The following is a 25210-nucleotide window of genomic DNA, read 5'->3' as shown; positions in this document are numbered from 1 at the left end:
GCCGACCCTTCTCTCTGCAGTTTAAACCAGAGATGCTGGTGGAGGAAGGGAAGACAAGCAAGAAGCTGTTGTCAGCCTCATCAGGAGCAAGAACATCACATATACAAAGGACTGGGTCAGGGACAACAGCATGGGCCTTGCAGGAGAACACGCGAGGCATTCTCTTGCTGGTTCGTGACCTTGCTACTGTTTTGGGGGGACTGGGCAGACCTCTGTTCTGTGTGCTGCTCATGTGTGGCCTGGGGAATAACCTGAAGATGCGCAATGAAAAAGGAGACCACGACCTTTCGCGCAAGTACCACCATCACACTCGCTGCTGAGTAAGGAGCACCTGCCTTTTCTAGAAAGAGTAGCTGGCAGTTATTTCAGAGACAAGAGCCCCAGGTGAAAATAATCGTAGGAAAGTTGAGGCATGCTTGGGGACACATTGAGGAACAGAAAAGGGAGAAAACCATTGTTGGTCAAGCTAAAGATCAGGCATAATGTGGCTTGCTTGGAAGAGGGAGAGAAGGCAGGGTCACATTCAGTAGACTTTTTACTTAGAAAAATCAATCTGTTTGAGGGAACCAGAAGGTACCTTGATATATGTCACCCCAAGAGAAAGTGAAGACAATCCTATTCAGAGACCAAAAGCCACTGTTAAGTTCGTTGTTTAAAACCTGTGCACAGGGCTGTGATAACTGTGATGTGCAGATGCCACCATGGAGAGCTAACTGATTCTTTTGGCCACACACCTACAAGTGGTGTAGAGAAGCGATATGGAAGGATTAAATGTGGTATTACTGCACGGCAGAGCCCATTCAGCCGTAAAAGAGGGATGCAGTTAAAACATTTGCTGGAACTGGAGGTCGTCATGCTAAGTGAAACACACCAGCCCCACAGACACGGGTGCTGCATATTTTCTCTCATATGTGGAGGCCAAGGAAATATAAAAGGACATGAAAATTAAAATGGAGACTGCGAGGGTGAGAGAGGGAGAACAGGAAAGCGTGGGCGTGAATATAATCAGCATAATCAAAGTTCACTATACACACATCTGAAGTGGAGATATCATAAGAAAACTTATTTTATACAATAGACACATGGTGAACAGTGGGACTGGGGCTGGGGAGATGGCTCAGCTGATAAAGCACTTGTCATGCAAACATGAAGTCTGGAGCTCATTTCCCCAGGACCCATGTAGAAAGCTGGGCACAGGATGCTTGCTGCTAATCCCAGCACTGGAGATGTGTAAGTAGGAGAATCCCTGGGGACTGCTGGCCAGTCCAGCCAAGTCCAAGTGCTCCAGAGTTGGTGAAAGACCCCATTTCAAAAAATAAGGTATACCTCTATAGAGTGATTGGGAAAGATGATAACATCACCCTCTGTCTTCTGTATGTGCATGTATACATTCTTGAACACACATACACACACACACACACACACACACACGGCCAGGCCAGAGACACAGCTCAGTTGTTAGAGTGCTGACTTAGCATACACAAAGCCCTGAGTTGAATCCCAGTACTTGATAAAACCAGGCAAGGTAGCATATGCTTATAAACCCTGCTATGAGGAGACAAGAGACAGGAGGATTAGCAATGCTAGGTCATCCCTGACTACTTAGTGAGGTTGAGGTCAGTCTTGCCTCAAAACAAGACAACAAAAAATCCAAGCAGCCAAACAAACAAATAAAACAGGTAAAAAACAATATTAAAAAAAACTAAGGGTATGAGTGTCAGGGGAAGTGAGGTGGAGACAGAACTTGTGTCTGAAGTTCTATTCTGGATGGTCTGGCACCTTCCATACCTGCCATTTCCTTCCTTCCTTCCTTCCTTCCTTCCTTCCTTCCTTCCTTCCTTCCTTCCTTCCTTCCTTCCTTCCCTCCCTCCCTCCCTCCCTCCCTCCCTCCCTCCCTCCCTCCCTCCCTTCCTTCTTTCCATTTAACTTTTACTGTTAAAATTAGCTTCTAGACACTGGCCTGGTACCAGTCCCCACAGCCCCCGCCCTATGGAGAAACAGTTGGACTTAAAGCTGCATTTTCTCCTTCCCTGCAAACGGCTCCCCCAGGAGGGCGGTTGCGGCAATGCTGCTGTGACTCCCTTCTCGACTTCCCCTGGCTCCACTCTGGCTCCAGCTTTAAACCTGCTTGGCCTTTCCAGCTTCTGCTCAGCAGACATCGTCTGCTGCAGAATTTCCTTCTAAGAATTTCCCACTTTTATTAGCAATTATTAACTATACACGAGTGGGTTTCATTGTGATCTTTCATAGTTACGCAATATTAATAATTAAAGAAAAAACCATCATCGGCATTCCTAGGCCATGAGGTCCGGTGAGGTTTGCAGGCAGGAAAGGCTTTTCTTTCACGGGCGATCCTGTGGTTAAAGCTCATCACCTGGAGCTTCTGCCCACTGTGTCCCCTCATTGTCCTGGATCCTTCTGATTCAATTAGGGGCAGGGCACTGGGGGGCTTCTGCCAGCTCTCCAGGGGTCTGAGACTTTTACTTTTATTCCACACTAACTCGGTTTTAAACAAAGCCTTGAAGCTTCCCAGGGCTAATCCTTCATGGCAATGGAGAGGCAGAGACTGAAGCAAATTGTAATGAAAGCAGCAGCGGTGTTAATTCAGACAGATCTAAGGAGATAAAGTGAGCGCAGCTTCAGACAGGCGAAGATGAGGTCAATCAAAAGAAATGTCCAGGATGCGACCATGAGGCAAGAGCTAAAAGCCGGCTGGTTTTACATTTTTCTAATCTGCTGCTATTTGAATTATCATTTTCTCTAAAATAGACTGCTAAAGATTCCACTAAGAAATCGTTATTAAATTACATGGTTCAGAGAGATTGGGCGATGTTGTGAAAGCCAAAATATAAAAATCATTACATCTAAAGTCTTCTTTTCCTTCCTTCTTTCTATTTTCTCAAAATATCTTTTTATAAGGGTGGGGGAGTGACATTGATGCCAGTCCAAAATGGATTATTTGGGGGACTCACTGTAAGAGCTGATAACTTTGGCCAGGGCTTTGAAAAGTAATATATACATGTACATTTGTGCTTAAGAAAACAGTAAAGAATGACATATTTTTAAAAATTAATTAAGTCTTTAATTATTGCTACACTATAACAGCTTAAGTTTGACTGAGCATCTGCAACACTTGATGCTATAAGGCTCCCAAAGAGCACCCACACTGGAGCCAGTTTCTCAAGGTTGGACATTATTTGTGGTGGGTAAGAATTTACCATAAACTGTGCTTCCCGAGCCCTCCCCCCAGATTAACTGGATTTACCCCATTGTACCCCTGCATTGCTACATAGAGGTGGTTTCGGATACAGACCTATATTTTTCTTTGTCTTCCTCTTCCTGTGTAGCAAATATTTTCCACTGGAAATGGGCAATAATATTAGAGCGGTTATGAATGGTTATCGTCCGCTGATTGGCCAGAGATATGTACGTTTTCTCCATGATCAAGGAATTCTTGTCCAGTCTTATATTCACATCTATGGCAGCTCCATAGAGACGCACAAACACCATTTCACCTAGGAATGAACAAGGTAGAATCACATGAAGATTTATTCTAGGGTGGGGAGCTGGCTCACTTGATAAAGTACTTCCCAGGCAAGCATGAAGGCCTGAGTTCAATTCCTCAGAATCCACCCACACAAAAGCCGAGCATATGTCCAGAAGCCCACAGCTGAACAAGAGGGGAAAGATGAATTCCCGAGGGTTCTCTGATCAGCCAATCGAGCCAAAGGTGAGACCTTGTCTCAAAAAATAAGGTGAATTGAGGAAGCCAGCTGACCCTGACCTCTGACCTGCACAGGCATGCACACATAAAAGACTAACTCTAGAATGATAGATCTGGCCTTTAAAAAAAAATCAAGATGAGGTTAGGGAATATAGAACAACCATCACATATTTTATTCTTCCCAAATCCATCAATCCAGATCAGAAAACTTAATTATAGCCCTTCGTTGAAGTTACAGGAAATCAAACTATCTTTTTTGCTCATTTTAAGAAACATAAACCACACAAAATATGAATTGTTATGGAAGGTTATCTAAGGATTTTCTTCTTCACAAATACTTTTTGGGCTTACAGCCTAGCCAGGAGGACCGTGTGCTTCAGAATCATAAACACCTGCCTCATCTTTAGCTACAGCATGATCTAGTTTCTGGGAGGAGCTGGTCTTCACCAGGGGATTTAAGTCCTCACAGGATTCAGAAAACAGAGTCAGTACGTTAGAAACTGGAGACCAACTGAACAGAATCACGGATCCAAACAATAATGTCAATAGCACACACAGTACTGTGCTGGGGTAGCATACACACAGAGAGAAAACAAAGATAAATCCCAGGAGAAACTTTAAAAGGGATATCAGGAACATCTTCCCTTAGCAAGGCAATGATTGTGGACTGCTACAGATTCACAGGCGTGTGAGGTCACTGGGCATGCAAGAAGACGCCACCCAAGAACTACATTCTGTTCGACTCCGTAAGGCTACTGAAAGTACATTACTTTAATGTTAAAACAGAGAAAGGGACCAGGAGATAAGAGAGCACTGGGTGCTTTTCAAGAGGACCCAGGATTGATTCCCAACACCCACATGGTGGCCTACAACCAGCTATAGCTCTTGGGAAAATGACCCCTTATTCTGAACTCTGTGGGCATCAGATGCAGAACACATTCACACATTCACACACACACACACACACACACACACACAAACACACACACTTATAAAGTAATTTTAAAAAAGATACACTTAAATATCATGCACACACACATGCAGAAGACCTTTGCAGACACATGCAGGCCCCATGCAAGCCATTTCAGTCTGCAGAGTGAAATTTAATAATTGGTGAAAGCTCACAGTTCATCTCATTCGTATATTCTTAATTATGGATGACACTGAGTTCCATTATACAAGTTAATAATTAGATGAGATAAAAGGAACTTCACTATAAATCCTGGTACTCAAAGAGTTATGACCCCAAGATGACGGTGAACTAGAAGGAGCCTGGTCCTAGTTTGCCGTCAGAGAGCTTGCTGGAGTTGCCTGCATCTTGCAGAGCACTTCACTTTGAGTTCATGCCATTCCCTGGTTCTGACCTGAGATAATGGAGAGAAACAAGTCATGCTCCTTTATAGAAAGGTGTCTGCATCCAACTGCGCACAACCAAATATGAGGCTGGCAAAGAACTGCAGCTCCTCGTGTTAGAACCAGCGACACGTGAAAAAAAGAAATGGCTTACCAAGAACAGACACCAGATACCAACAGACAGAGCCCACATGGCAATCAGACTTAGCACATTCATAGAAACCCCTAGATGATCTTGAAGCTGTGCCCAGAGAACAGGAGACTGAAAAGGGATCTCAAATGTGGGGAATAGTCATACTCTAGGCCTTACAGAGAAACAATAAAATAAAATGACCTAAATTTTAGAAAAGATTTCAGGGGAGAAAAAAAAAACAACCTTTAAAGAATACCAATAATAAGAGAATTTTGTTTTTTATGAATGAAATTAGTGAAATGAAAAATGGCTCATAAAATATAAACAGTGGCATGAGGAAATAACATGAGGATAGGGGTCTCATGAGGATCTCAGCAAAGCAATGGCTATATCTACCCAAGATAATATTTCAAGAGGTGATAGCTAAGACTTTTCTGGAATTAAAGACATCGATTCCTAGCTCAAAAAACACAAGGGAATTCAAGTAGGGAAATACATACCTAAATCTATAACAATAAAACAGAAGAAATCAAAGACAAAATCCTGGAAGCAGAAAGAGACAAGACATCGCTTTCAATGGATCCACGGGCAGAATTATACCTGATGTGTTAACTGAGACAGCGGAAACTAAAAGTTAATGGAAGGTCATCTTCAGCCTGACAAACGGGAAATGTGACAAAAGAAGTCTATAGGATTTTTCCGTTTTTAAAGTTTTGTCTGAAAATGTCATTATTTTGTCTGTACCTTTTAAGATAGCGCAACACTGAAATGCCTCAGTTTAACCTGTTTTCCTTCAACACTTTAACGATGCCATCTGTACCTTCTAGCTTTCCTGATATCAGCTGAAGAGTTTGCCAGGGATTACGAGCATTCCTTTTAAGGCAAAGTGTCTTTTTTTTTTTCCTGGATCCTTTTATAATGCTTTCTTTGCTTTTAAACAATAGTATGCCTACATCTGGTTTTCTTTCTTTGTATGAAAAATGTGCTGAGTGTCATGAATATATGGATGAATATAAGTTAATATTTTTAGAAAATTCTTAGATAATATATCTTAAAGCACTTTCAAAAATTTTATTCATCTTCTTTTTCTCTACCTCTGAGGCTCCAGTTACACACACGCTGATCTTTTGACTATGCCCTCTATGCTTCTGCTTTGTTATTTTTCTTAAACACTGCTGTTTCTTTCTGTATCTCATTTTGAGCGTCTTTGATTGGCCTACATTTAGGTTCATGGATCCTATCTTCCTCCTTATCTCTTATTCTTCTGCTAAACTTATATAACTTTTAATTTTTGACACTATATTTTTTCAGTATAAAGTTATTAAAATTTGTTGAATATAAAACAAGTCACTACCAGGGTAAAGATACCAAATGAAAAATTAGCAATCATACCCATAGGAGGCATAGCTTAGAGAAAGTGTTGAGGAAAGAGGAACCAGAATTGTTAAACATGGAGGCTTATTTTCTTCAAGGGAAGTAAAGGCTGCCTTTCCCTGGAAAGAGGGAGTGAATGTCATCTAACAACCTGGTCATCTTTTCACTGTTCTATAGAGGCAGCCTTTACTGGAATCCCCCAAAATCCTGAGCATTGTTTAGGCCCTGATCTGAGCTTTACCGCTCAGTGAATAAAATCCATCCTTATGAAAGAGGGTCATGCACTTTGTATCAATATACTCTCTCCTTATGCTCACTACAAATGCTTCTTCTTTAACCCCTGACCCTGAGCACTGTTTGTCAATAGAACTCATTTGATTATAAAGGACACAGGTGCTTTGCTATAGAGGTGTATTTCGCAAGAGGATTTGAAGCCATCCCTGAAGCTTGGTGTGATAATTGTTATGAGAAATCTTTTCCTGTTTCTATGAGTGAGAGAAATAAACTCCTTGGCCAGACTCTGAAAGTTTTGACCCAGCACCTGCTAAGGTGGCACTGACCCAGTCTCACTCTTTCCTGTTAGCTGTGAGCTTGCAGGGACCCTGGCATATGCCCACTGCTGCACTAAAAGGGTGATACTTCATAACTAGCGGAGTCTACTTCAGGAATGGGAAAGTGGCTCTTTATTAGAAATGGATAAATACATCATAAATCAAATGAAGAAATGATACGCCCTTCATGGATGCTGGAAACAAATTTGCAAAATTTAAAATACATTTTTAAAAATCTATAAAGTCTGCATCTGCCCCAATCTGATAGAGGAGAAAATAGGGAGTAGGCCTGAACTCATTAATACTGGAAAAGACCTTTTGAACAGCACCCTAGAAGCAAAGGCATAAAGAACAATTGATAAGTGAGGCCTCGTGAAACTGAAAGGCTTCTGTACAGCAAAGAGGAATGGAGAACAAAACCTTTACCAGTTATACATCTAACAGAGGGCATCTAGAATATAAAGGAACACTATGGCTAGATGGGTCATATGTCCTCCTGAAGAACCTAGCACTACTAACCTGCTAAATGGGCATAGTATTAAAGTGACTTCTAACAACTTATTTGGTGCTATACCCATTGAGCAGTGCTTCTCTCAACCCTCATCAAAGAAGCTTCTTTTTAGTAGATGATAATTAACACAGAAACCTACAACTGGCCAAAGGATGAAGAATTAAGAAACTATAGAATTCTCAGCCCCCAAATGAGACATCATCCCAGGGCTCAAGGATTGCCGCAGAAGGAAGCACAAAGAGAGTGATCAGTAGAAGAGGTGATTACAAGGGAAGAGTGGTTTCCAGACACAACAGGCCAGCTGGGCTCCTAAACTAACAATGGCTACAATAGCACTCACAAGACCTGCATAAACCAATGCCAGACCACATCCCGGCTTGGAGAGGGGAGGAAGGCAGGAAGTCCCACCCCTCGGTAAGCAGCTACTGGTAACTGAGAGCTGCTGGGGGAGGGAGAGTCAGTCTGCAGTAAGAAGAACTATACTACACATACCATACAAAAGTACTCAGGCAGCAAAAATTGTATTTGATAGTTTTTTGTTTGTTTTTAAGATGACGCAAAGTTGGGTGGGTTAGGGAAAAGGGTAGATATGAGAGGAGTAAATATGGTCAAAATACACTGTCTAAAATTTTAAACAAACTACTAAAAAGGAAAAATATATCTTCAAAACCAAGAAGACAGTTCAATAGACTAGCACAAGATTGCAAACCCAGAAATATAAAAAGGTGTTATATGTTTGAAAATATGTACAAATTTGCTCTAATAAAATACACACAAGTGAAGACAAATTTACATTAGCACCCTCACAGCAAAATATAGACACTATATTGGTTAAAATAAAAAAAAAATGTTTGAAAATGTAACTCCTTGTCAAAGGGGAAGGGAACACAACAGCCTACTCTTCTCCATTCCTGGAGTGAGTCTGGCAACGTGGCTCAAACCATCAATCAAAATTACCATACGTTGGCTGGGCCTCATCTCAGGGACTCTATCCTGGAGATGAGCTGGAGCATGAAATTCAGGGGTGTTTAATACTGAGCTGCTATTAATAAGAACAGAGTGAGAAAACACACATGGGGCAGGAGAAAATGGCTAGACTACCTCTAAAACGAAGGTATTCATTTCTATATCCTTAGCAGGAGCCTCCTCTAGCTCACCTGCCGGGATCCGTGAGGGAGACCACAATCGATGCCAAAGTAAAGTATTCATTTCTGTACCACTAAAAGCAGAGCTCTGTGTGGGTGTGAAAAGCACAGACGTGAGGAAGGATCTACAGATGCATTATTAAGTGGGAAAACACATGCATAGAATGATTTATATTGTATTTTATATTCTGTGTACAGAAGGAAAATATTATGTATTCACATTTGCATTTATTTGCATAAAAACTATCCAAGAAGCTAATAAAATGATAGTGGGTTGGATAAATGGGAAAATATGAAAGCAAGAATTTTAAATGCATACTTTTACAATGTTTTAGTTTTTTAAGCATATGATTATGTTACTCATCCAAAATTTTTAATGCAAGAAAAAAACTGTAGGGCTTACAATAAACAGGTAAAACTGCTAGGCAGCCCAACAATGAAATAAATGTAAAATGAGATGTCACCCCATCAAGCAAGTTAACAAAAATTCAGCAGTTTGACATTGCCCCTTTGGTACTATATTGGCAAGGATGTGGAAAACAAAATTTCTCATGTATTGCTGAAGAAAATATAAATTCATATAATTGCTTAAGTCCATTCACTTACTACTCAGGAAAACTTCATATAAAATGTCTTGGTAAGCCAGAAAATATACCGATAGGCATTTATTCAAAAAGAAAGTCTTATCCAGTTGTAGGACATTGTACAAAGATGCTCAGGGCAACACTCCCTGTGATAACAGCCTAAATATTCAGAATAGACAACATGTGGTGCTTTTGGGTCTGAGGAGATGGCTTGCTCAGTAAAGTGCCTATTATGTAACTATGAGGACCTGAGTTATACAGTGTCTGTATAAAAGCCAAGCATGGTGGTGTGTACCTTTAACCTTAGCACTGGAGGTGCAGAGACAGGCAGACCCCTGGCACTTACTGGCCAGCCACTCTAGGCAATCAGTACCTCTAGGTTCAATGAGAGACCCTTTCTCAAATAATAAGGAGGGCAATAGACAAAGACACCCAACATTGACTTTCGGTCTCCATATACATGCACATATATGCTGTGGGACAATGGTTTTACCCTGTAAAGATTTGTTTCTTGTATTTGCTTAATAAAATGCTGACTGGCCAGTAGCCAGGCAGGAAGTCTAGGTGGGGCAACCAGGCAGGAAGCAGAGGCGGGGCAAGGAGAACAGAAGAATTCTGAGAAGAGGAAAAAGTCAGTTTGCAGTCGTCACCCAGACACAGAGGAAGCCAAACACAGAGCAAGCAAGATGTGACTGCCTTGACGAAAAAGGTACCAAGCCACAAGGCTAAAACAGACAAGCGGGGGCAAAAAGAAATACAAATGTACCATTCAAGGAGAAAAAGACGCCAGGAAATTTAAAGTTGGAAACAAGACTTGCGTAGAAAAAGATGAAAAGTTTAGTAAAAGACCTGATGAAAATAGAATAAAGAGAGCGGTGTCCTGGGGCAAGACCCTTCCCAGCTAAGCTTCCAATAAGCAAAGGGAAGTGCCTATGGAATTTTCTGCTCTTAAGACAAAGGTGATCTTATGCTACAAAGGAATGCTTATCCAAATGCAATTCAAGGAGGGGGCTCAGGCTGCATCCTAAGCAAGCAGCTGAACTTGCTGCATTAGACATGTGGTTCTAGCTTCAGAGGCATAAAGGATACACGTATAAAGGGATTGTGGAATCCTCTTCTACAGATAAGAAGAGCCACTGAGGCCAGGTGTATGGCAGGGGATTTCTGCATGGAGGTCCTGAGAGGTCATTGCATCCGGCTGTGAAGATGCAGCCTGGATTGTGTTGGAGACCCCAAGACCTTAGAGGTTGCATGCAGGAAGTGTGCTGCAATCAGGAAATCAGGGAGGTTGGAGACATCTAAGCCTCTTGCCATCAGATACAGAGCTACAGACTGGAGTTTTCACTGCTGGGTTAAAGTCTTGCTTTGGTCCAGTATCTCATCACTATGCATCCATTCCTCCCTTTTAGACTGACAAAGGATATTGTGTGCCAATATAGGTTGGAAGTATGTAATTTGCATTTTGATTTTACAAGGGGCTACAATTAAGAGAATGCTTTGAGTCTCAGAAGAGACTTTGGACTTTTAAACTGTGTTGAGACTGTTACAGACTACGGGGACTTTTGGAGTTGGACTGAATGCATTTTCGCATTATAACTCCAAGCCTGTTGGGGCCTGGGAGTGGAATGTGCTGCTGTGAATGAGAACAGTCCCCATCAGCCATTTGAATGCTTGGTTCTGGGTTGGTAGGATGTTTGAGGAGGATTTGGAAATATGGTCTTGTTGGAGGTGTACCACTGGGAGTGGGCTTTGAAGTTTCAAAAGCCCACAGCATTTCCAGTTAGCTCTTTCTCTGTGCCTCATGTTTGTGTCTCAAGATGTAAGCTCTGAGCTGCTACCCCAGCATCCCCCCTGCTTCCCTGCCTGCTGACATGATGCTCATGAACTCGCCCTCTGGAACTGTAAGCCCCCAGTAAACTCCTTCTTCTAAAAATTGCCTTGACTGCGGTTTCTCAACTCAGAAATAGAACAGTAAATAAGACAAGGGGCGGGGAGGAGGAAGGGCTCTTCTTTTGTCTCCAGACTGTCAGAAAATTAGCTTTTGATACCCATTTGCCTAGAGACAACCTTTAAAAAGGCTCTCCACGACCTAGCTATCTCAGCGGCAGGCTTGTGGGGCTGCAGAGGCTGTGTGGCTCTGCTAACTCTCTGTGTCCTTGGACTCCCTGCTCCTGCTCTGGTTCCTTTCCTGGTGTTGAGTGCTGCAGTGCAGGTTAACCAGAATCATTCATTACATCCTGGGAAAAATAAATTTCATGGAAGTTCTCATTACATTTTGCCAAGTTTACTACTATCAATCAAGCAAAGCCAAACAGGAACAGAGCTAATTTTCCAAAACTAAACGTGAAGCCAGCTGTGTACCCAGTACATCCCTGACTGTGGCTTCAGGACTCGGTGACAACAGAGGACGCAGATATAGGAAATGAAATACATGAGGGGAACCATGGAGTCTCAAGGGGACAGGTTGGTGATGGAGAGTGGGTGCTTCTCATCTCTCAGTCACAGCGGAGTCAGATTTACCACTGTCAGTGCAGACTGCTCCACCAAACTCCTTGTCAGCACCCTTTGTTTGAGAGCTGAAACGGAGCAATCCGAGCTCACCAGCTACCTGAGCTACTTTTCTTGTCTTTGACTAAACGCCTGACAGGACACAACTAAAGTGAGAAAGGATTTATTTATAGTTTTTGGGGATATAGTTTATGTGGTGGGGGAGGCATAAAGGCAGGGGTATGAAACCGCAGGTCATGTAGCATTTACAGTCAGGACTCAGAGGGCAGCCAGGAGGTGAGGCTGGGTTACAGGCCCTCAAGACCATACCCACTGATACATTCCCCTAGGAAGGCTTTGTCTCCTAACAGTCCTGCAACCTTCCCAGAACACCATCGCCAGCAGGGGACCATGAGCCTATGACACATTTAATTGATACAGCCATTAAATGTTCCTGGGTTACGTGTACTCACTCATCTCTGAAATGAAAAGAAATAAAATAACTCCACATCCTTCTCCAGGGTAGCCCTATAAGTGAGTGGAACTAGAAAAGATGATATTGAGTTAAGTATCTAGACCCAGAAAGATGATATGTTAACGCTCATCAGAGGCTCCTAGATCTGTGGCTTTACTAGTCCTGGGTAGCTGGCTAGATTTCCAATACCAGGCATGATTTCCTTCTTGCTGAGTGAGTCCTAAATCCAACTAGAGAGTCGCTGGCTACCATTAATGTATGCACGCCACCAGATGACACTACAGGTTCTCCTGACATGCTGGTCATTGTTGTGGTTCATAGACGTCACAGCTGGGCAGGACGGTTGGTGGTTTTCCTCCTTCTGGTACCATGAAAGCTAGCCCGCAGGGAGGAGGCATTCTGGTCAGTTCCAGCTCAGGGGCTTCTGGTCCCTGCATCTGAAGTCCATGATATCTTCAGCAACTGGGACTTCTGCCTTCTACCTCTGGGGGCTAAGCAACCAAGGGCAAAAGCAATAGTCTATCATGATTGGGTTTCTCTTGGACATCCTGATCAATAACTCAAAAGAGGTCTTCTCATGCCTGGTACGGAGGTCTTGTGAGAAAGTGTTTGACTTCTGGAGATCGTATTGTCAGCCCAGATGAGACAATTTCATTTTAGCTGTATATGCATATTTATACACAGACCTACCCATGTATATTATGCTATTCAGGCAGCTGACTGATAGTGGGATCCCTTAGGACTTTTCCAGAAATCGTTACTGTTATTTTGCTGTCCTCTTGTATTTATTCCCTTCCCCCTCCTTAATCACAATCAATTGTTCATTATATTCTTTTTTTGGTATGCCTTTATTAGCCTTCACAGGGATAAAAAAGAAATATGTTATAGCTTTAGAAAGAAAACCAAATAAAATATGCATTATATAAAAAGAAAATGCATTATATAAAAATATAATAACCCACCATTTTGCCTTTGGGGGAAAAAGCCTACCTCCCACGTCTGGCTCTAGACTGAAATATCTCCTCTTCAGTAAAAAACGTTAAGACTCTAAAGCCACTGAGGAGGTAGGTCCATCAGCTCGACTTCCCAACTATACCAGTGGTTAATGTCACCTTTAAGGTGACAACCACCTCACCAGGCATTGATTTCTGTTTCTCTGACTCATCCAAGTAACCGAATGTTCAGGAAAAATGTATTTTTCTGTCAAACAAAGCTGTTTTGTGAATACCAGTCTCTCTGGGAGGCCTCAGATTACATAAACTTCCTCGACACCCGGCTGAAAATTTCAGGACTTGAGCAGCTGAGCCATTTGTTAGTCCTGCAGCAGCCATGTGCGGTCTCCACGTCTCAGTTTGATTGACAAAAATCTGAGGTTTTCATACATGCATGCAATGTGTTTTGTGCAAACCCTCTCTCCATTCCCTTCTTCCCAATTCTACCTTCCCCGCCCAGCTGCGTGAGCTCATTTTAAAAAACCCACTGAGTCTCTTAGTGCTGCCTGTATACATGTGGATGTAGGGCATCCACCGGAGTACAGACGGCCTCTCAGAGGCTACACGCCTGAAGAAAACAGACTCCCTTCCCTGACCTACAGCCGCCATCATCGGCAATGGCTGCCAGTCACCTGGGGCTGGTGATTAACACAGAGATGCACAGCTGGTCAGCAGAGATAGAAGGCGGTGGAGGGCTAAGGTTTGAATGTGAATCTGTACCACTCCCCTTCCCTGAAGGCTCAGGGACATCTCAGAAAAGCCAGAGGTAACAGATGCCTGCAGCTGACAAGGGTCTGCCTGACATGAACTGACACTCTTGCTCATGCTGTTTTGCTTTGTCACTGTCTTTCTGGTGTAGAACTTCAGATAGAGCCTAGGCTGGCCTAGAACTCACTATTTTCCCGTGGGCCTCCTCAGTGCAGTGATTACATGTGAGGGCCACCACACACTGCCTGCTTTTGTTTTGTTCTTATGAATAAAACCTTGAGAAGTTCTACGTGTAATCTTTTCTGTTGCCGTGAATATATAATAAAGCTAACAATCATTTCTGGGTAAAACCAGCTGCCTAAGCAGGCTTAATTTTACTACCCATTAATACTCCAAGGACAAAGATGGAGGAATGGGGAAGGGGGAGAACTCTGGTTCAGGCAAATGGGAGAGAGCAAATGCCAGCATTAGTGAGGAACTATATCTGACCTCCTTAAGGAGCAGGGCACTCGTTCAAACTCCTGTCAGAGCAGAAAAGAACTGTAGCTGTGGTTTATGGAGAACAAGCTGAGGGGAAGACCACAGCTGACAGGACCACACAAGGGCTAGAAACATGACTGAGCACTTCCCGCTGAGGCCAAGTCAGTGATCTTTCTTCTAGAACATTGTTTGAGGAAGCATAAAGAAAAGACATTCATCACTAGCCCATATTAAGCGTCCTTCCTGAATCAATTCATATGTCAAGCAGCTGCAGAGAGCTCAGTCTGAGGCTTATTCAGTGACACGGGAAGACAATGACCATGACTGACTGGAAGGGCTCTGCGGCTCATGTGTTTAGGCAATCATTACAGCTTTACACTAATGTAAGGTTCTGGGCATTGATAACCTACAATAAAGATGAAAGCATGCTCTTATCAGGAGATCCTCTTATGTAATGAATAATATCTTCAATCTTCATAAAATTATTCACTTACCACAGATGGCAGAAGCACCTCAGGGAACGAACATTAACTTTTCCAAGACTAGCTAGATTTCAATACACATAATATTCATTGTGGATCGAACTACCCTTCCTTTACAACACAGGAGGAGTCATATAAGCGTAGGTGTCATTTCAAACACTTGTACAAAAGTAAAACTGGAGTTCTGGCCTCTGTGAGAATGGACTGCATTTCAATGCCAACAAATGAAAGAGGGGAATGTTTGTGTAGTGATGAGAAAGGCTGGGGAGATGTCCCTGGGGTGTAAAGGACAGATTTCAGGGGTTCAGGGTCTACCTCTGAGTTCTAACTGGACTTTGGTTAGGATATGTGCCCTTCAGGAAGTTTCTCAGTTTCCCTTCCTAAAAATCTAGATTAGATGGTGGCCGGGTTAGATGGTGGCCGGGTTAAGTCATGGCCGGGTCAGATGGTGGCCGGGTCAGATGGTGGCCGGGTTAGATGGTGACCAGGTTAGATTGGTACTGGGTTAGATGGAACTGAGTTTGATGGTGGCAAGATTAAAATGTGTCTGGTCTTTCAAACTTTGGCTTATCACTTGAAAAATCTAAGATGACTAATCTCAAAACCTAATGAAACTTTTCTAAATTATACTGTAACACATGAAGACTTGTTTATTTATAAATTATACTCCTATATTAGATATATTTCAATACATTAATATATTTAAAAGGATGAGTTAAAATGAAATAAGCAGTATTTTAAAATAAGGAAACCAAAGAACTCTTTTATGAGCATAGAGGCACGGGTTGTGCTTTTCCAAACCCCGCCTTCAAATCTTGGATCTAGTGACCCAAAGGAAATTCCAAGGGAACCTTTTTCCCCTGACACATTGGTTTTTGTGGACTGACAGAAAATGATGTCTTACAAAGATATGGACATAGGTAGGAAAAGTACATCATTGACTTAGTATATTAACATTCATTTCTAAATGTCACTTGCTATTGACACCAACGGCTAATAATGGGAAGGGTGTAGTTAAAATTCAATTAATTATTTCCCACAGTGCTCATAATAACAGCAGTCAGCAACCTCAGCCCAGATATGTCAGGGCTCTCATTCCATATAAAAGGACCAAATGGAACAATTTAATAATAAAATAAAAATAATAACAATAAAAGAAAGATTTTTCAGAGTCAATTAAAAATTCACCTGGGGATTGGCTCTTCTAAATGTCAAACTTTAAATAAGAAGGCCTAGAGAAGTTGAAAGTAAAAGGATAAAAAGAGTATTGAATGTCCACGTTAATCAAAAGGAAGCTATTCTATTGCACAAATGTCAGACCAAGTAGATGGTAATATCAGAACCTGCACTAAGATATTTCATAATGATAAAATGGTTAGTTTGACAGGAAACTATATTAATACTACATTTGTGCATACCAAGTATTATAGTTTCAAAATGCCAAAATGAAAATTGCTAAATCCATAATTATACTTGTGAATTTTAATAACTTTTGGCATCTGCCAAAAAAGGATAAAAAGTAGAGATATAGGTCAAATGACATGATTATTAGTAAACATCTAATTGTAATTTATGGAATATGTAACCTCAAATTGCAGAGAACATTTACTCTACTTGAACATATTCTGGACAAAAATGTTAGTCTCAACTGATTTCCAGGCCTGAAATCATATTGAATTCATTTTCTGTCACTGGAAGAATTAAAGAAGAAATCAGGAAAAATAAACCCACTAACAACAAAATTCCCAAGAATTTGACTATTATTCAATATTTTGCTAAGTAGTTTCTGGGTACAAGAAAAACTGAAATAGAAAATTCTTAAGTTTTCAGGAATATGAAACATTAATATATATATATATATATTCATTGAAGATAAATCCAACTTTAGATAAAAGATTTTGTCTTAAATATATGTATTATAAAAGACTAAATGTTACAAGTCAGTGTTCTAAGTATTCCCCTAAGATTGAGAATGGCCACAAGAACTAAAGCCTGAGGGAAATAATAATGAAGAAAAACAAATAAAATTTGAAAAATGCGAACAATAAAGAAAATCAACTATAGTTGATCCTCTGAGTAAATGAATAAACGGATAAAGCCAAGAGAGAGACCCGCAACTAAGGGCAGAGGAGGAGCGCTGGGCCCGCAGCACAGACACCGTGAGCTGCTGTTTTCAACAACCCTATGCTGAAAACTTAAGATTTCAAGTTATATGACAAAATCCCTGGAAATTTGTTTAAGAAAAACAAGCTAGTAATTAAGAATCTACATGTCTTTTGAAAAGCAAAAGTATGACTTGAATGCTGTGGGACAATGGTCTTTTATCCTGTCACTTGTATTAGTTTTAATAAAATGTTGATTGGTAAGTAGCCAGGCAGGAAGTAGAGGCGGGGCAATGAGAACAGGAGAATTCTGGGAAGAGGAAAGCTCAGTCTGCAGTTGTGACCCTGACGCAGAGGAAGCAAGATGTGACTGCCTCGCTGAATAAGGTACTGAGCCTTGTGGCTAACATAGACAAGAACAATGGGCTAATATAAGTTGTAAGTGTTAATGAGAAGTCTGAGTTACCAGGCCAATCAGTTTATAAATAATGTAGACCTCTGTGTGGTTTTTGGGGGGGGACTTAACAACTGTGGGAACTGGGCAGGACAGAAACCTCTGTCAACACTTGAAGAAAGAAATTCTTAGTCATTTAGGGAAGTAACAACACAAATCTTTAAGAAGGGCTTTTCCACAGAATAAGAGAAGAGAATAATTCCTAGTAACACTCAACTTGATTTTTGTTTGTTTGGTTTTTGTTTTATTTTTTGTCTGTACCTTTGGACTCAATTTGTGTTTTGAGACCACTTTGTTTCATCAGACAAAAACCTGAGAAAGCTATTATCTAAAATGAAAATTACAGGAGAATTTTTTTCTCATGAATTTGAACATAAACCTCTCCAACAAATTATTAGCAAAGCCTACCTCAGCGATTTCTCAAACTTTAAAATTTGTATTTATACCAGAAAGCGGCATTTCAAATCAGTCACCACATTAGAAGACTAAAGATCAGAAAATCTATGATAATGTTAATGAAGGCATTTGATGGAGACCCAACATTCCCTAGACTGAAAGTCATGGAAACCCAAGGCGTGGGAAATTGTTTTAATCTCACGGAGTGTGCGCTAGCGAGCAGTGATCAAGAGCAAGACAGTGAGAGTGAGGGAAACTGATGATGAGCGTAAGAAAAGAAAGTGATGTCCGGTCTCACACACACAATTAGGTCAGGGCTGGATCTCCAGCCTAAGCGCAGCAGCTCAAAGCTCTTCTCTTAGAGACATAAACATGGAATATGCTTGTGACCACGGAGGAGGCAAAGGCTGACTTTTTAACAAGCTAAAAAATTATCTTAAAAACAAAATGTTAACAGAGTTTATTAAACGTAAAAACCATTGCTCATCAAGAACTGTCGCTGAAGAAATGACAAGGCATGCTAGAGACTGAGAGAAAAGACGAATCTTACATCTATCCGACTAGGATTAGTATGTAGAGAGTTCACCTGGAAAGGTTTCTTTACCATTGAACAAGAAAAGAAAAATGAACAAGCAAAAGAGTTACACAAACAGGAGAGATATAGGAATGGCCAGTTATACATGAAAAGAAGTCTCACGTCATGAATTAGAGAGATTAAATTAGAAAATTAAAACCATTCTTTGACTCCATTTTACAGTCCTATTGCATATAACGTGAACACAATGGCCCTCAGTGTTAAGAACGGGGAGTGGCTGGAACTCTCGGTCTCCGCTGGTGGACTTCATGTAAGATCACCCAGATGCTTTGGAAAGTGACATCCTTGCATGCTATGAGAGGTGGCTTTACTTATATAGGTTGGAAGATTCCTCCTTCGCTAAAGCTAGTTTAAACTAAGTCTCTCTAGCTGGAAGGGAATTACAGCTGACAAAAACAGGAAGACATACCACCAAGCCACTGGCTGTGTGGTAGTGCGATCTGGACAAGATGGAGCAGGACCGCTTAACCGTGGGGAGTTAGGAAAAGTCTCGTTGCTCTGACACAAGTGTACAAAGCCAGCAGCTCTGACCTGTGACCTCAATGCCATGGCTGACTCTATTCTGGCTGTGTGCTTAAATGGTTCCTCTACAGTGCCATCTGCATATTTCAACAGACAGCAGTCGGCATGGCTGTAAGTTAAATAGTAGCAAACACACAATATGGAATTTCCATGGTTAATTATGGGATGCGACCATCAAGAAGACGCTAGTGACAAGAGATACACTCTGGGATTTATGTGGGATGTTACAGCAACACTTGCTGGATGAAAGGCTTAAGGCCGCTAGATCTTAATAGACTATTGGACACATAAAAGAATATTCTGGACTGGGATGTACATACATTTAAAAATGTCAGACAAATGCAGCCAGCCATAGGTCAAATGGAAAGCACATGGGATAAACAGTACCTTCAAGTTTTCATGTACATATAAATAACTTCCACCCATCACTATGACTTCTGAGTGCAGGCTTTTCGTGTGGGGCAGCCAATTTGGTGGGAGTCCTATAGGACTTGACATCATTTCTGGTGGAAATATTCCTAGTTTGGCTCTCTACTTTTCCAATCTTAATAAGTTTGTACCACCAAAATACATCTTGGCTTCCTCGTTTTTCTATTCGCCCTTTCTTCCTCTGTAGAACTGAAATTGAAGGGAAGAGAAAGAAGCATACCAGTGTCGTACGTCACGATGAGCTTCCCGTTATGGTTGCCTACGGTCTGGGGCTCGAAGTCCACTTCTAACTGCATGGACTCCCCCACGTTAAGAATCCCGGCCGTTGGTTCTATGGAAAAAGGCCTGCAAAACACGTGGAGGCACGATCAGAACATACTTCCGACTCTTGGGACTAGCAGAGGACTAGCAGAAGATCTGTGGCTCCAGATCTTCAGATGGCTCACATCCAACTTCCTGCTCAGAAGTGCAGTACTGATTGCCCATTGGTGGGAAAGAAGCGAGTTGAACATTAAAGTAACAGTAACGGATCAGCAAGGCGAGAGACCCAACAGGTCCAGTCATTTGTGTTCCTGTTTTGTGTTCCTGCCCTTCAGATCTTTTTTTTTTAATTTGTGGGGTGTTCCTGCTGGGAATAAAATGGATAAAAGTCAACAGTGCCCTCAAGACTCAGAGACTGTAATTTTGAATAGACTGTTATTTGAAAAAGAATCCTGCCTTCCTAGGGCTAAAAGTCCAGTGTGGCGAGTCCAGAGGAGAGCAGATCACAGTAGTGGAAACCTTATCTGAGTTCCCAGAGGAGAGCTTACCAAGACTCCATTTTAAGGGGATGGGAGAAGCGGAGGGAACTTCAAGAGAAGACACAGCACCTCAGGGTTCTTACCAGCTGCTACCATCTCTAGGCCCAAAAAGTCATAGGAAAGGAGGAATCCCAAGAGAAGGCTGCCTGGTGAGCAAAAAGAGGCGAACGGCCTAGGAAGCCGCGCAGTAACAATAAAACAAACAACACCATGATGGGCAATCTCATTGTCAAGTCTACTGAGGTTTCAAATCACCAAGGAGATCACTGAGGCACAGTTCTGGGTAAGTCTGTGAGACTTCCACAGAGGGCTGACTAAAGGTGGAAGACCTGCCCTGAATGCAGGTTCCACCATCCCGTGAGGTAGGGGCCTGAACAGGATAAAGAGGAGAAAAGGGAAAAAGGCAGCCAAGTGTCCACCATGCCGTCAAGTGACCAGCTCTTCCCTACTCTCTCTGCTGTAGTGGACTTGAGGCAAAATCAGGTCTTCCTGGCTTAAGCTATTTCTGGTGGGCACTCTGTGATAACTTCATGAGAAGTAACTGACAAACATCCTAGCCACTCACCTCACCCTCTGTCTGACTGCTTATCCCAGGCTCCTATTGGCTGAATCCAAACAGAAGTCAAAAGCCCTACGGAAGTGTACCATAGAGGTCAGCTTCCTGGGCACACACAGGAGGAAGAAGGAAGGATATGCAGTTAGGAGATGAACAGGGCAAGTTCTGCATCTTGAAAACAGAATTGGAGACTCAGATGTCAGGAGGCACGAGGGTGGATTTGAGCAGCGCAGGATAGTTTCACTGAATGGTCCTGGAATGGGTTAGTAAGCTGGACCTGATTATGAAGCACCTTGAACAACTCATGGAGCTCCTCCTTCTAAACAGGAAATTCAGTCCATTTAATTATTTTCACAGTCCATTTCACATCTTTAAATTGCTAGTTTTTCAAAGTAATGAGGTGGGCAGTGCAGCCGGCAGGCTAAGTTGTTTCTGAGCTCTTCTACAACAGCGTTTGGGATCAGCATCCTTTAAGTCTGCCTGCAGTCGCTGAACTCAGATTCAGAGAACATAAGCTCTCTGCCACGAGGGCACAGAGCAGACACGAGGGTCGCACGAGGTGGTGGCTGAGATTGTTCACTGGGATCTCTGTGGCCTCCAGAAATAATACCTATTCACTTTCTCTGTTGCCCTCTGTTTGAATCTCTACTTCCGACCCCTGATCTTTCTTTTTCTCTCCTTTCCTAGTAGACATGATATCAACTCTCTGGTGATCTCTTGGCGCTACTTCAGGGTAACCTGGAGTTGTTGATCTTTACATTGACCTCTGGAGATGACCGAATGGCTGTGCCACGGCCTTGGACAAATTATTTAAAAGGCCGTTTTCTCATCTAGAAAACTGGTCAAGATAGTACCTGCCTCATAAGGTTGCCGTGTGGAGTAAAGGGATAAGGAGTCTGAGATAATGTCTGGCCCCAGGAGTATTGCATGATACAAATGTTTATTGCTATTTTATCATTCCCAGTTTTCCAGCAATGCTGGAGGAGGAACCTAAAAATATACTCAGGTGTTCAGTTAATTTCGAGCTTCTATTTCTGCCCCTTTTGCCTTCATTCAGCTCTGGAGAGATTGTAACACACCCACGTACAGCACAACTTAGTCTCCTACCCAAACACCGTTCCTTGGCCTGGTGATCTAAGCAATCAAGTTCAACCCCTCAGAATTCAAAGCCACACACTATCTGTTCCCACCCAGGTTTGGTATCCCAACTGCGCGCATTCATATGTATCTGACCCCCGGCTCACCTGTCACACTCCCAGGCGGTTGGGGCGGGGCGGGGCGGGGCAGGTGGGAGGCTTTGGTCTCCTTACCCACAAAGTCCCCCAAGTACTGCACCTGCTGTGACCAAGCAGATGGCCCTGCATAGACAACATGCGACTGCCAGGGTCCTATCGGAAAATGCGCGGCCTTCCCGCATGTGACATTCTTTGACTGCCACTGCTCAGAGCTCAGATTCCAAGTCACTGCTTGCGTAGAACGCTGCCACGTGTGGAGCGCCTGAGGATCTGCATATGGGGTGCTACTCCTGAAACCCCCTTTCCTCTGAAGGGTTATCAGCTATTGAGAGGCACACCCATGGAAGTTAATGCTGGTGCAAGGTAAGCCACGAGAAGAAGCAGGGACGTGCACTCTGCCACTGAGCTGCACCCCCGGCCCACAGTCAATTATGAACGCCAATAAAATTTTCACCTTCTCTTATCAATTTTTATAATGTCTTGGAATAGAAAAGGAGTAAACTTCCAGCAGCCAAGGCATCCTTCCTTTATGGAAGATGGTGAGTCTTCCAAGGCCCAACGTCCTTTCCTCCCTTCCGGCTCAGTAAGACTCTGACCCTTGAGGACAGGGCCCCATTCTGACTTTGAGAACAACACAGCAATGACTTCTCCTTTGCCTCTCCACTTTCTAATACTGCACCTTCACTTCTCTTCCAAATGCATCTCGGTAGCACAAGAACATGCTGAAATGAATTGGACGTGATCCTATTGCAGAAACTCAGCTAATATTCTGCAGAGAAGGTGACGCCAGTGTCACATCTCTAGGACCCGCAGGATTCTAAATTCTATAGAGAGGTAATGGATACTTTCCCCTGCGTGCTAATTGCTAGCTTTAGATTAGACTAAGTTTCTTCAGCAGTGAGAAGAGTCACCTGGGATCACTCTCGCCTCTTGGAGCTGCCCAAGCTCTCTCAATACATCAGATGCTAATTGGGCAGAGTGCGTTAGGCGCTGGTGTTTAATCACTGCCTGTAATTTGATTTTGCACTTTATTTTACTAGAGGCCTTCAGGCCGAACCGCCTGCAAAATATCAAATGTCAGAAAACACTCTTACAAAGAAGTGAAGAATAGTGATCCTCCGGGGTCTGAGGCGGGTTCTGTCTATTACACTGTTCAGTTTTGATATGTCACCCTCATTAATATCAAATTCTTAATTATGGATGGAACTTGGTCTTCTGAAAAATCATGAGTCTCGTCTTGGTATATTAAATAGTGAATATCATCTCAGTGCCTTTCCTCCCCATGGTCTCTCTGATATTTCACTTCCAACTTGAGCCTTTAGGTCTTTAAGTTGCTACCCAACCCTCTATCATCCTCTTCCCAATATTAATCCCCCTTTAGCAATCAACGTTATTGTGTGACCTGCTAGAGTTCTAGGTCAAAGCTGCACTAAAATGGAATGGCAATTGTTTATGTTCTCTGGATATTTTATAGCATACCGCAGCTCCTTGTATTAGTGCAGAAACCATTATGCCCATTTTATAGTCCTTGGAACGTGTGTTCTTAGTTTAAGTCATTGCGGAGGTTTGCAATTGTAGCTTTGCCTCTGTGACATATTGTCGGCCAGGCATCCCATAAACATTTACTGAGCATTTATTTACCCTAGACATTTGCTGAGCGCATGCAGATGAAACAGTAAGATACAATTCTTGATGGGCCTCAGATGTGGGAGCCAACTCTTCTTCGTATCGTCTATTTAAACCGAACTATCTTATACATGTTAAACCATTGTTTAAATGAGAACAAAAGCAAGAGCTGTTTTTAACAGAATTTCCCATGAGATACTGTTTCACATTGTATTCTGAACTAAAAGTGTTCAGACCAAGAGGTAAGGCTTTTGCCTTTATATTCCCCACCTGCCACCAGTTCTATCTCTATGTGTTTATTTGGCATCGTGTTGACAAAAGCACCCTGTCAGGGAGACAGTCCACCTAAGTGGTTTGTAGAAAGGATACCCACTAGGGAATCTCTGCAGAGATTCCAACTGCAGATTACAAATCCAACCACGTCCCTCTCGCTGCAGTCATGAGAAGCCTCACTTGCAAACAGAAGCCAAATGTTGCTAATGCAGAAAATAGACCGCCGGAAGGATGCCCTGTGGTTCACTGCGCTGGCAATGTGGTTAGAAATCATCAATTTTGTGGACAGGCACGAAGGTACAGTTTCACAAAGAGTGTGGAGAGGAAAACAACAGAATTTGCAAGGTGGGGACTCGAGAGACTTGACCACACAAAAGACGGGCAAAATGAGAAACCCGCCTTCACACAGTGAGGGATGGGCAACAGCAGCTAGACTTCCCAATCCTTAGACCAGAAGCAAAAGGAAGAGGAAGTGGAGGGTTATCAGATCCCGGGGACCAGGAGAAGCTGGAACCAAGGCAAGTCAGTCTGATGGCAAGTCAGTCTGATGGCAAGTCAGTCTGATGGCAGAATAACGACCTGCTGATATCCACTGTGATGTGAGATTATCAATTTATATTGTTTAAAGTCACTAAATTTATGATAACCTGGTGTATCATCAATAGCAAATGAACACAGCCAATATTCCCAATTTTTGGTCAAAACAAAAATCTAGGTTTGCTTATAAATTCCCACGGGTCATCCTATGTGTTAAAGAAGGTGACATTTGGTAAGACATGGATGGTAAACCTGGAATGTTCGATCCCTTTAGGATGAAGAGACAGCCTGGTTGACAGCAATGTGGTCTCCCAGCTTCGCAGCTGAAGCTGTAACAAGCCAAGCCACCCCCAAAGCTAGTCCAGCCAGAGTTGGCTGTAAGTGATCAAAGGCCAGAGTTGCAGGAATGCATACCTGCGAGCTTTGAGGTGGAACACGGAGTCTTTGTTGCCAATGTTTCGGATCAGCAGAATCTTCTGGGTGCTGTATTTCACAGGGCAAGTGGAAAAATTCAGCTCGTCAGGGAAGTCCAGGATGGCTCGAGCCCCTCTGGCTTTGACGGGCACAACAAACTTTTCTCTTTCAGTAATACAGGTCAACATGTGGGCATAATCCTGCCAGGAAAGGATACGATCATTATTTGTGGGGACCCCAACATGGCCAAGCTCACTGTAAAAGGGAAAATA

General features: G+C 42.5%; 1 protein-coding gene across 1 annotated transcript in view; it reads right to left on the bottom strand.

Annotated features, from left to right (window-relative positions):
• The window catches only part of Hydin (HYDIN axonemal central pair apparatus protein), a 310664-nt gene that overhangs the window by 237757 nt on the left and 47697 nt on the right, over positions 1–25210 (bottom strand). Inside the window, exons 6-8 of the mRNA XM_057753452.1 lie at positions 24939–25138; positions 19718–19842; positions 3314–3515 (exon numbers count right to left, since the gene is read on the bottom strand). Of these exons, the coding sequence (XP_057609435.1) occupies positions 3314–3515; positions 19718–19842; positions 24939–25138 (527 nt within the window). The remainder of the gene's footprint in view (positions 1–3313; positions 3516–19717; positions 19843–24938; positions 25139–25210) is intronic.

This window comes from Chionomys nivalis, chromosome 21, assembly GCF_950005125.1.
Source record: "Chionomys nivalis chromosome 21, mChiNiv1.1, whole genome shotgun sequence".
NCBI classification, from domain to species: domain Eukaryota; kingdom Metazoa; phylum Chordata; class Mammalia; order Rodentia; family Cricetidae; genus Chionomys; species Chionomys nivalis.
The sequence above is the reverse complement of the archived record's forward strand: the minus strand, read 5'-3'. Positions and strand labels throughout refer to the sequence as shown.